Source organism: Poecilia latipinna, unplaced genomic scaffold (genome assembly GCF_001443285.1).
Source record: "Poecilia latipinna isolate Pla-1442-1.1 unplaced genomic scaffold, P_latipinna-1.0 Scaffold536, whole genome shotgun sequence".
NCBI classification, from domain to species: domain Eukaryota; kingdom Metazoa; phylum Chordata; class Actinopteri; order Cyprinodontiformes; family Poeciliidae; genus Poecilia; species Poecilia latipinna.
In genome coordinates, this window is record NW_015113152.1 from 87,107 (window position 1) to 99,445 (window position 12,339).

A 12,339-nucleotide genomic window follows, 5' to 3' on the forward strand; every position below is an offset into this window, starting at 1 on the left:
CCAACATCCAGTCGTTGTAATTAAGTAGTTAAGTGTATAATAGTTTTTTGATTGTCACGTTTTACTCAAATAGTTTTTAAAATATATTTTTGCCTGATTTGGCGTCAGTTAGGCTGCTTAGCTGCCGACGTTAGCTTGACAATGTGTTAGCTTGAAGCAGTCAGGATGATGAAGATAAATAAGCAGACAGATTGACGGGGAGCTGGCTGTGTTTGTGTGTGAAGTAGCAGCTAAAATGTCATCGCTGGAGGATCTGAGATTAAAACCCTCCGATGAATCAACCGAAACTAACGGTAATCTGTTTGTTTTTTTCATTGAAGTTAAATCACTTTCAGGTTGGATATTATTTATGAACATAATATGGTAGGTAGTGGCATGAACTTGAGTTTTTATTTATGTTTGTTTTCAGAAGAAACATTAAACATATCTGTGTATTAAAAATGGGAATTTAACATAAATGTGATAATGAATCATTCAGATATCTAATATGGGCGCAATTGGCAAAAATATAACTTTGTACACATGCACTGCCGTCCAAAATTATTTGTGTCTTTAACTTTTCCAGTTTTTCAGCTGACAATCTCTAACATTGGTTGATTTTTAATCAATAAACCAACAGAAAGCAGTGCATTCATGGCAGGTAATTTACATTGTTGTCAAAATAAAAAAAAATACAATTTCAAATCTGTTTGTGTTTAGCTCTACGAGCTTTGCACATTGAGAAATTTCCCTCCAATTCTCTTATTGCAAGAAAGGAAAAAAGAAATATCTGTTTATATGATTCCAAATAAATACATTGATTGGCTGGATGGAATAAAATGTGAATACTTTAGTAAGGCACAATCATAAAAAAAAGATCCAGTTTCAATTCAGGATGTTTACATTTATTTTATGTTCACTTCTGTTCTAGATGTATTCAATATGTGCTTTTCTCATTTTGTTGCTTGGTACCACAGTGAGTGTTAAATAAGTTGTATTTAGACCAGGTGTATATATTTAAAGCTAAGGCGGTTTTGTGATCTGTTTTGTTTCCTGCAGACGTCCAGCGGCTGAAAGTAATCAAAGAGGAGCAGGCCCGCAGTCCCAAACTGGACCAGGATGACCAGAACCACCCACAGATTAAAGAAGAGCAGGAGGAAGCTGAGATTATTGAGTTCAAATTGAATACCATCAAGAGTGAAGATGAAGAGAAATCTCAGTCTACAAAGTTTCATCAAACCCAGACTGAAGAGAATGGAGACTTTATGGGACCAGAACCAGAAGAATGTTCAGAATCAGATCATGAAGAAAAAAGTTCTGGTTCTTCAGAGACGGATGTCAGCGATGGAAACTGGGAGGAGAGCGGTGAACCACAGCCAAGTTTAAAATCAGGTGATATAATCTGTGACATCGAGTATAAACTACACACCTGCACTGATTGCGGGAAAGCGTTCAGCCGCAGGGAACGTCTTTTGAGACACAGAAAAGTCCACACAGGAGGGAGACCCTTCAGCTGCTCTTTTTGTGATGCAACTTTTAAAAGAAAGTATACTTTAGTCCAACACCTGAGAACCCACACAGGCGAGAAACCATTCAGCTGTTCCATCTGTGGCCAAAGCTACCGACACAGTGTGGGACTGAGCCGCCACATGAGGAGCCACACAGGGGAAAAACCGTACACCTGCTCCTTCTGTAAGGCCACCTTTAGATGGAAAAACACTTTCCTATAGCACACGAGGATCCACACTGGGGAAAAACCCTTCAGCTGTGCCGTCTGTAACGCAACGTTCACATGGAAGAATTCCTATGTGGAACACATGAGAATTCATACGGGAGAGAGACCCTACGGCTGCACCCTGTGTGATGCATTCTTCAAAAGAAAATATACTCTAAAGCAGCACATGAGAACCCACACGGGTGAGAAACCTTTCATCTGCTCCATCTGCAGTCAGAGTTATCGACACAACGCGGGTTTGAACCGTCATATGAGGAGTCACACGGGGGAGAAACCCTACACCTGCGCCGTGTGCAAGTCTGCTTTTAAATGGAAGAACGCTCTGATGGAGCACACGAGAATCCACACAGGAGAAAAACCTTTCAACTGCTCTGTCTGTGCAGCAGCTTTTAGGAGGAAACAGGACTTTGTGAACCACACAAGAGTTCACAGCGGAGAAAAAGCCTTTAGTTGTTCCGTTTGTGGTCAAGGATTCAGCAAAATCTTATATTTAAATTCTCACATGAGAATTCATGAAGGGCAGGAACCATTGTGCTCTGCTGTCTCATGACTAAAAAAAATCACCTTAAATGTGTTCGAAGCAGCAGGTGAGACTGTTTAAAAGGTAAGAAAAAAAACTCAAAAATGTTGCTTTAACATTTTAGAAAGAAGCAAAACCACTGGCTGTGGGGATTTTATTAAAGTGGCATGGATTTACTGATGTGCATAAAAAAATCTAACTTTTTTGGTTATTGGACATAGTGAGTTTTTTAAAAATTAAATCTCGATTAGGGATATGAAACTCCAGTCCTTCAGCTAAAGCACTTTTTTAACACCCTTACCACATAATTAAATCGTTAGCAGGACTCTGTAGAACTGGAAGATGACAGATGTTCCCTCAACCTGGACATTAAACATACAGAATTAGGATGCAATTCCTTCTTGTGAAAGTTTTTCTCATTCAATCTCAAATCATAGCTTTGCTTCATCCTAGTTTATCAAATTAGAATAAAATAGTTATTTTAGACTAAAACATGATTCAATAAGCTGTACTGAATCATGAGCTTTACTGGGTTAGGGCCCCGATGATTCAGTGCATTGAATTGCACCAGATCATTGCCTTCTCCGTGTGAAATCACTGACGTGTTATTTGTTGACGTGTTATTTGTTGAAGCTCATCATGACTCAGTTTTACTTCATGTTTATGCCAAGAACAAAACTGGAATGTATTTCTAATGTGAAATAAACTTGAGCTGTATATTGTGAACATGTGAGTTAGTGTAATGTTTTAAAATAAGTCTTTTTAAGGAGATAAATAATTGAACGAAAGCCACAAGAAGACACCATTGTAAGCTGCCTCAAAGCATGTAGAGAGCACAACAAACGTGAAAGATTAAGGTGTTCTGGTCTTTTTTTACCAGAACTTTCTTTTACCTGCAGTCAACAGTATGTGTGGAGGAAAACTAAGATCCATATGGTGGAAAATGGTGGTGGGATCATCATGCTGTTGGGGGGCTTTTCGTCAGCAGGAAGATGAGTGGAGCTAAGTACAGATTTATGATCTATTTTATTTAAAACGGACCGTATTAACCACTTTTCCAGGTTACTGCTCTAAGTGCCAATTTCCACCTGTAGTCACAAATCCAGCTGATAGAATTTTTCAAAAGAAAAAGATTTATGAAAACATCTGGATGCTATTCAATATATATCAAAAGCATGTTGAACAGTCCTACAGAAAATCCGGTTAGAATCCGTAAACGAGTAAAGACGGAAAACAGACCTCCTTTGGCCCAGTCAAAGTCCAGCCCTGAAACAAGTGATCAGGCTGTGGTAATGCTCTAAATTTTCTTGATGTGGAAGCTGGTAAAAACTATATATATTAAGGGAATGGTAGTGAAAATTTGACTTGGTGGAGCTAAAACAGATGCCAGGTACTCTTTTCAGATTATTTTCATAATAAAACCTAATACATTGAAATAGTTTTAAAATTATGCCAACTTTGTGTTGGTTTATTGCATAAAAATTTAAATACCTTGACGTTTGCAATAGTAACAATGGGTGTGAAAACCTTTGAAATGCCCTGAATGTGTGAATGTGTCAGCATCAGCCTGCTTCTTACTGCAGCTCTGCTGGCACTGCAGGTGCTGGATCCAGTAATTACTCCATCTTATCTTTGAGGACTGGAAGCTGGGAGCTAAATGCCATCCTGTTCCTGATTCTGGCTGATAAATCTACGCCTGCCTGAATGACATGTTAAAGGTTTCCTTAATCAGACCTGGCTCGCTCTGATTGGACGATTCCGGTAATGGAAACTCAGCTGGAGGCGAGCATTTCTCACTAGACAGGAAGCAAAAAACATGAACAAAGAGGAAAATTACAAAGCAAGTTTATTATAGCAATGTAAAAACAAAAAATCTTACTAAGTATTTTGATCTAGTTTCTAGTGAAAATCTCTTAGTACATTTGAAATATGACAGAACTAACTTACAAGTAACTTTTCAGCAAAATATCTATAAAAAAGTTTTATATATTTATACTGTATGTAATGTAGGAAAATGTTTTGTTGTAAGTGGAATAATCTGCCAATAAAAGTAGAACTTTTTCATCAATACTAAGGAGTTATGTCTTTCTGAATAGTTGCTTGTAAGTCAGTTTTATTTTATTTCAAGTGTACTATATATTAGCACAAGAAACTAGATCAAAACTTGGTAAGATTTTGTGTTTTGCAGGGAGAAAAGTAAACCATAGTTGTATTTCTGTAGCACAATAGTAAATATTTTACTAAAAAGGAAAATGAAATGTATTTAACAGAAGCTTCAGATTTCTCTCCTGTTGTCCCTAATTTCTGAAGTGGAGTGAATGGAAGCAGCTTAAAGTCTCACTTTTCTACATATTTCCAGTGGACGTTTAATGGCCGTCTCAAACTCTATAAATCACTTAGTTTTCACACAACAACATCCTGTTTGGCTCGATTTGTCATTTCAAGCTAATGCTACACGTTAGCTTTTGGGAGAAGAGAAACTGATTAAACTTTCATCATCGATTTTGAAGTATTGCTTAAGAAAAGGTTGATGGAAACCTCAAAAGTTTGGAAAAACGATTTTTACTCTCTCTGTATTTTTTAGGCTTTTCCAAAAAAGAGTTAATGTACAAAAAGGAAGACAGAGATGTGTTTAATATTTGTTTGACCTGCTAAATGAAGTAAAGTATCAATGCTGCTCAGATTCGGAGCAGAACTTACAATCCACCATTTTGTCTCATCACAGACCCACTGGGTAAAGAAACACGGGCCTTAAATGACTGCATGTAGCACCATTCTGTAGGTTTCAATCTGTTGATCTATATTTCTAAATAAATATGGATTATTGAAGTGCTAAAATAAGCTGAAGATTTTATCACTACTTTATTATTGGATGTTGTGTAGCGTACTGAAACATGAAAGTTGTGCTTCACTAACTTGTATTTAAACATTTTTTTTCAAACACATTTTTTTTAATATGGTAAAAACCACAATGTCTGGATTTTAGCCATGTTTATAAAGAGCAATTATGTATATTTTTCTTATTCAGAGTTGCTATACGGTTACAATTGGAGATACGAGTTAAATCTGTTTTATGTTCCCTTTTTCTCTTAACTTTAGTTAAACAAACAAGGAGTTTAAACACAGAATCTATTTGTGTGTGGTTTTTTTTCAGTATTATTACTTAACACCAGTAAACAACCATCCAGCAATCTTCATCTGCATGTAAATTCAAATTACATTTTAATACGACATAAAGCAGTGAAGAAAAGCAGAGGTCTTTGTACTGAGCTCTGTGGTACACCACCATTTATTTAATTGCAAAAACGATAAAGATTCACAGACAAAAACATACAAATAGGCAGATAAAGAATAACATCTGTTTCAAATAACTTTATATACCAGAGGACAAACAGTAAACTTTAAGTAAACATTGAATTTCAGATACTTTAAACATAATTTACAACAGAGAAAGACAAACAACCTGAACTAAATGTTTACGTCTGTGCTTCAAGAATAAATACAATAATCCACATTTATGTGTTAAAGACATATTTCAAATTTATCTGACAACAAAAGTTTGTGTTTGACTCATCAGGTGAATAAATTAGAAAATCATAAAATCATTTCCGTAAAACAGCTTTGTGAAAAATCTTTACTAACAAAAACAAATTAATCTGAATTACAGACAAACTTTAAATCAAAAACACTGAGACGAACAGGAGAGAGAGAGTCAGTGCGTTCTTCTATCTGTGAGGACCGGGTCCATTTGACCCAATTATAGATTAACGATTAGATTTCACCTCCTCACAGGATAAAAGTAACGATCAGTAGCAGCGCAGGAAGAAGGTGTTGCAGGCCGTTCCCCTCAGGCAGTCGCAGAGCCGGCCGATCCGAGGTCCGTGTTTCATGGCACAGCGCTCGCCCACGTCGCACTGACAGGACACACAGCAGGCTCAATTTAATCTGATTTAGTCCGATTTAATCTGATTTAATCTGATTTGTCATTTTATTGAGTTAATTAAAGCAGAGCTTCAACACCAGGATTTCCTGTGTTTTTAGTGTTTGGTGCAAACAGATTGCAGACATTGTTAGAAAGAAAAATTAATTAGACAAGTCGATACACTGGATTTCCTCCTGATAATTAATTAGACCAACAGACATGGTGGCTTTAAAACTAAAGGGGAAATTATTCTTTTTGTCACTGAAGCTTCTGTTAAATACATTTCAATCTTTTTAGTTTATAAAAATTATGAATTGTTTTGAGACTTTTTTACTATATTGGCCAACATGCATAATATGATATCTACCCATGTTTTTCATATAAATGTAATATTTGTTCTCAAATCTGTGTTTTTGTGACTTTTTGTATTTGTGTATTCATGAACTTTGAACCAACTCGATGCTGCACAAATAAATCTGATTGATATTTTGACTAATAAAATCACATTTCTCGCCTCAGAAAATAACAGAACATCAAACCCAGTTTTGGTTGAAGCCAATAGTGGTTGTGCTCAGTGATGCTGATGTTGGCGGCAGCAGCTGCCGTGTGCGGTTCGAAAGCCGTCAGTCATGTTCTCACCCTGGGGATGACGCTGGCCTTCTTCTCCACGGAGAGGCCGACTCTGCTGTCAGCTTCGTCCAGGAGACCCTGCAGAGCTTCAGCCTGCTCACGCAAACCAGACACAGACACGCCGTCAGCGACACAAATAAGACGTTCACACAAATAAGACGTTCACACCTGTCTGACGGTTTCTGGCCACATGGCGGCTCGGTGAGTCTGTCGGCAGGACAACTCTGCTAATGGAGGCTTTTACAGTCATTTTGTTATATTTCTTTATATTGCGCTTCTTTTGGACAATTTTTATTTATTTTCCAACTTAGTAACACAAAAATTGTTATAGTTTTAAGGTGTGTAATTAAATACTACAGTTAGTAGTAGTAGTAGTAGTAGTAGTAGTTAACTGCTAACTAGCTGCTAACTAGCTAACTAGCTAATTTTCATTTTCTAAGAGATGGAGTTAATAATTAACTTAACTGCTGGAAACTTGCATGTTAAAATTGTAGCTACTAGTTAGCAATTAGCTGCCAGAACTGTGAACAGCTTAACATTTAGCCAGATGCTAACGCTATGCCAGAGTTAGCAGTTAACTCAATTTAACTGCTAACTCTTAGCCAACTGCTTGAGTTTGTAGTTTGTTTCAGAAATTTGTTTCAGAAATGATTAACTGCTAACAAACTCACAGTTACGTGTTTACATTAGAGGTTACTTTAGGCTAAATACCAACAGAAAATTGTCTTTTTATGATGTAAAGCACTTTGAACTGCCAGGTTGCTGAAATGTGCTGAATAAACTTGATTGATTGATTGATTGATTGATTGATTGATTGATTGATTGATTGTAATTCTTCTCCCCAAGTTATTTAGCTCAAGCTAACTGTTAACACTTAACATGCAAACAGTTACATACTTGAATTACTAGTTAGTTTAGCTACTAATGAGCTAACTGACAAATCACCGGAATTAGCAGTTATCTTAAGCTGAAGTTGACAGTTTGCTTAATAAATTAACTGCTAACAAGCTAACAGTTACCTAAGCTAACTACCACCTCCAGGACTTAAAAATGGAAACTTAACTAGATAGCAGGTGTTTTAAGCTAATAACTGACTCCCTGCTAACTGCTGGAGCTGACAGTTTGCTTAATAAACTGTTAGCTCCTAACAAGCTAGCAACAGCTTGAGGTAACTGCTAGCGAGCTAACTAATAACTCAAACTACAAGAGGCTGGCTGTAATGGCTAAAACTCAAGAGTAAACCATAAACTGTTTGTTTGAAATATTTTATTTTAATAAACAAACATTAAATCTACCATTTCCATCCCTTTAGGATTAATATTTATTTGACCTCGCTAAGGCTTAGCTTTTCCAAATATGACGCACTTTAAAAGTGAAAATCTGTTCTTGTTTGTCAATCGATATTCTTTTTCTTATTTGGTATTAAATAAAGAAGATAAATTTGCATTAAACCAAATGAATTCATTTCTGTGGAACCTGTTGATGTTTGAATTTAGTTAATGCAGATAAAATATTAGTTGATTTAAGAGACTTGATAGAAAATTGTAAAGTAACATGATTTGTTTAAGTTGAGTGAGAATAAAAAGAAAATTAAGATAACTGAAAGTACATGTATTTTGTCAAACTAACACAGAAAGTATATTTAATTTATCTAAGTTCTGTTTTATCTACCTGAAGTTATTTTCAGTAGGTTTAGAAATGTAACATAAACAAATGAAGAAAACGTGAGTGAAATAGTGAGCAGTTCATATTAAACCACAGAAAGGCGTGTTTTCCCTATAAATGATAACCTGAATAAAACGGTAAAATAAAATAAACCATAGTGGGATTTTGTTTTCCTCTCAGTGTCTCTGAGTTTTCCTGCGTCATCCGAACGCACCACCATGACCTTTTGATGACATTTCCTGACCTTATCGTCAGCATTGATTAAATGTTTCTGAAACTAATAAACCACCAGTTTTAAATCTTGGTCCTGAATCTTTATGATCTTTAATGCAGTTCAGCTTTTTGAACATAAAATAAGTTAATTGTGTTTTTAAACCCCCTGACATCCTGAAATAATCAAATATTTAGCACTAATTTCAAATTCTGTCACTAAGTTCATGCAAATTTTTATTTATTATTGACTATTGATATTATGTTTAGTTATTTTATCTAAAGTCACTGTTTTACCATTTTGTCACAGTTATTTACTTTAAATTTATTGATTTTATTTCATATTTACCTCCATTTTTCATTGGAATAACAGAATCCTCCATTTTCTCTTTTATTTATTTTAATTTGTACATTTGACAGCTGATTATTTAGAAACTTTTTACAGTTTCTTGTGTAATTTGAACTTAAACATACATTATTTTGTCTTTTTTAATAATTAAATATAATAAACAATAATTTTAACATAATTTTACTCAGAATAAGCCTGAATGTTTTCATAAATGCTGTATTTATGTACATGTTGCACTAAATATCACTGGCAGCTTGAAATCAACATCATTTACTTTAAAAAGTTTTGCTACAATAAACTGGAGCTTCAATATTTACTTATATTTTATTATATTATCAATATGTATCAGTGGATTTGACTTTTTCTACTAAAACAACTTTATTGAACTCTGATGCACATTTATCCAACCATTATAAAACCTCCTGGTGAGGGAAACACTCACCAGTTCAAATCCAAAGGTCGGCTCATCCGGTGCCGCCGGCAGCTGACCCTCAGTTGACCTTTCACCCTGACAAACGGATGACATCACTGACAGGAAGATGGACAGGTAGACGACCGCTCGCAGGCTCTCCATCTCCAGAGTGGGAACACCTAAAAAAAATCAAAAACTGAATGAAAACCATCAAACTACCAAACTACCGCACTTTTAAATAAGGCAGAAATTTACTTTAAATGTGGAAAATAATTAAAAACTGATGAGAAAAATGTTCGATTTCCTCGTCTGCAGCTCCGCTGTGGTTATCGGTGTTTCCGTCTTCAAGTTTTCTGCGTGAGCTCCAGCTTCTCCTGCTCCTTTATTTATACCGCCTTTTCCTCCTCCTCTTCCTCCTTCTCCTCTTCTTCCTCCTCATCTTCCTCCTCATCTTCCTCGTTTGCTGCTCCTCACTCAGATTATTCATGTATTCGGCTCGTCAGATAAGCCGTGACCCTGTGTTGTCCTGTGATTGATGGTCTGCAGCTTTTCTGAGTTACCATTAAACACCTTGATCTGATGTATATGTGGAGGTCAAAGGTCAGCTGATGACGAGAACCAGCAGAAACGGCTCAGCTGAAACATTTCTGTATTGATTTGTTCATAAGATGTGGAGGCCACCTGAGTTTTATTGAGAGTGTTCTGATATTTTAAAGCGCTCACTGTGCTCTAAAACCAAGCCCACAGCATTATAGCTCCTTCACCGTGCTTAATAAAAAATTTTTAAGTGTTTGTTGCTGAAAAGTTCAATCATACACTGCAAAAACACAAAATATTACCAAGTATTTCTGTCTAGTTTCTTGCGTAAATATCTTACTTCACTTTAAATAAGTCAAAATTAATCTATAAGTGACTTTACAATAAAATATAGAAGCTTGTTTTAAATGAATAATTCCTTATTTGAAAAAGTGCTAGTTCCACAGGCATTTTATTTAATATATAAGATGGGAAAAATTTATTTTTATAAGTGAAATAATCTGCCAGTGGAACTAGAACTGGATTGCTAGGTAATGGGCTGGGTGTGGCTGGGGTTGCTAGGTAACGGGCTGCGCTGGGGTTGCTAGGTAACGGCTCACTGCCCCTTGCCAGTGGAACTAGAACTTTTTATTAATTTTAAGCTCTTATTTTAAGCTCTACAAGCTCTTATTTTGCTGGAAGTTGTTTAGTTCTGTCTTATTTAAAGTGTATTAAGATATTTTCACTAGAAACTCGGCCAGGAGCTTTCTATGACTATTTATTTAGATTTTTTTTGTGTGTAATTTATGTCTTTGTTTTGGTGAGAATTGATCTGTGTGGGTAATTCTGTCTTTTATTTCTACTCTTATTTGGTTTCTTTAATTACCAATAAATTAATTATTGTAATTATTAATGTTTTTGGAGCTATTGTTGCTTTTATTTGTAATCTTTTGGTTTTTTTCTGTCTGTGTTGATCAGTTTTATGTTTTTTCTCGATCTATTTGTTCATCACAATGCTTTGCCTCTTGTAGTTGTTTTTCATGGTTTGCTGTTTTACGTGTCATTTCATCGGATCTGAACTGCATTATTGAAGTTATTTTGTCACTTTAAATGTTTCTAGACCATAATTAAACTCTGATGAAGTTGTTTTTTGTGTGTGTGTGTGTGTGTGAAAATGGTTGAAAAAGATTAATTAAAAGCTGTAGTAATCCTCTGAGGGATCGGTCTAATACCTGGAAACGACCAGAGAAATCCCTCTGTCTCCACCTGCTCATTAAACAAAGGCAGCAGGTCAAAGGTCAGCAGCCTTAGGAGTTTCTGTTTATCATACGAATCGATGGAGTCGCGTCCTGCCAACAGCAGCTGGTTCGATCCGGCTGCCCTCGGGTCAGCTCTGAGCTTAATAATGACGCAGGAGGAAAAGCTTTGTGCCCTTTTCTTGGTGTGATTTGCATCGTGCTGCGACCTGCAGCTCGGCTGCTCCGGTCTCTGCTTTCATCTCGGCTTTCATTAACGGCTAAATGTCATGGCGGCTCCTATCTCAGCTGCTGCACATCCGACGGCGCGTCCAGAGAAAGACGAACCGAAACATTCAGCTTAAGGCAAAAATAACAGCATTAAACACGGGGAGATCACTCTAGATTAAATGGAATCTTGAATCTGCATTTCTGGAGCAGCGATTTGTAACTTTCACTTTTAAAGAAACAGAAAAGTGACAGAAAACCGAATGATGTCAGCAGATTGAACAAACAGATTCACATAAGCCTGAGAAAAAAGCAAAAGATTTGAACAAGAACAACAATCTTGTTAGAAAACTCAAAGTAAATGTTTGATTTGTTCTCGTCCGTATAAAAGGCTCACAAGATTCTGGGGAAAAGTCAGTATCACAAGAGTGAAGTAAGAGTTTTGAGGTTAAAATTACTTAATAGTAAATAAACAAAAATAATGATCATGAGAAAAAAGTCAGAATTGTGACTTTTTTAATTCACTATAGTAATTTTTAATTATCATTTTAATCTCTCAATCCTGATATTTTCCCCATAAATCTGAGATTGAAGTCAGGATTAAATTCTTTAGTGGCACTGTTCTTCTTCCGTACTAAATAGTATAAAGTTAAGTTTAAATTTCTCAGCATGTTTTATCTAAATAAATGTGGCTGATTTATCACAGCAGCCATGTTGGATTTTGAGATCAGAGTTGATTTCATGGAAACAGAAACTCAAGGTGAAAATAAGTTTCAATGTTTTATTTCATTCACTGTTGGTTAATGAAAATTACTGCCAAGAAACTAAGAAATAATGAATGTAGGGAAGTATTTTCTTCAAAATTAATTATCTAAATTCAGTTATTTGTATTTTGATCATATTCGCTTCTTATCCAGTCGTAGATCCACATCAGGTAA

General features: G+C 35.8%; 1 protein-coding gene and 1 pseudogene across 2 annotated transcripts; one reads left to right on the forward strand and one right to left on the reverse strand.

Annotated features, from left to right (window-relative positions):
- The first annotated feature begins 211 nt into the window (after positions 1-211).
- LOC106952709 (gastrula zinc finger protein XlCGF52.1-like) lies at positions 212-2,960 on the forward strand (annotated as a pseudogene).
- Positions 2,961-5,491: 2,531 nt separating this feature from the next.
- On the reverse strand, positions 5,492-9,791 carry cart4 (cocaine- and amphetamine-regulated transcript 4). 2 transcript variants are annotated; one of them, XM_015041030.1, is made up of 4 exons: positions 9,678-9,791; positions 9,453-9,584; positions 6,796-6,879; positions 5,492-6,148 (listed from the first exon to the last, which is right to left on the reverse strand). In XM_015041030.1, exons 2-4 carry the CDS (start codon positions 9,582-9,584, stop codon positions 6,041-6,043), a joined length of 324 nt encoding a protein of 107 aa, XP_014896516.1. In that variant the 5' UTR covers positions 9,678-9,791; the 3' UTR covers positions 5,492-6,040. The 2 variants fall into 2 exon arrangements, with proteins under 2 accessions (XP_014896516.1, XP_014896514.1); XM_015041028.1 differs by having other exon boundaries at positions 9,453-9,601.
- Positions 9,792-12,339: the final 2,548 nt, after the last annotated feature.

What these genes read in the sequence shown, in the direction of transcription:
- cart4 (XM_015041030.1), bottom strand. Translation starts at nt 9,584, where the DNA reads ATGGAGAGCCTGCGAGCGGTCGTCTACCTGTCCATCTTCCTGTCAGTG. An exon ending in CGACCTTTGGATTTGAACTG is followed by an intron (nt 6,880 to 9,452) that starts GTGAGTGTTTCC and finishes TTGCGTGAGCAG; the next exon opens with GCTGAAGCTCTGCAGGGTCT. An exon ending in AGGCCAGCGTCATCCCCAGG is followed by an intron (nt 6,149 to 6,795) that starts GTGAGAACATGA and finishes GTGTCCTGTCAG; the next exon opens with TGCGACGTGGGCGAGCGCTG.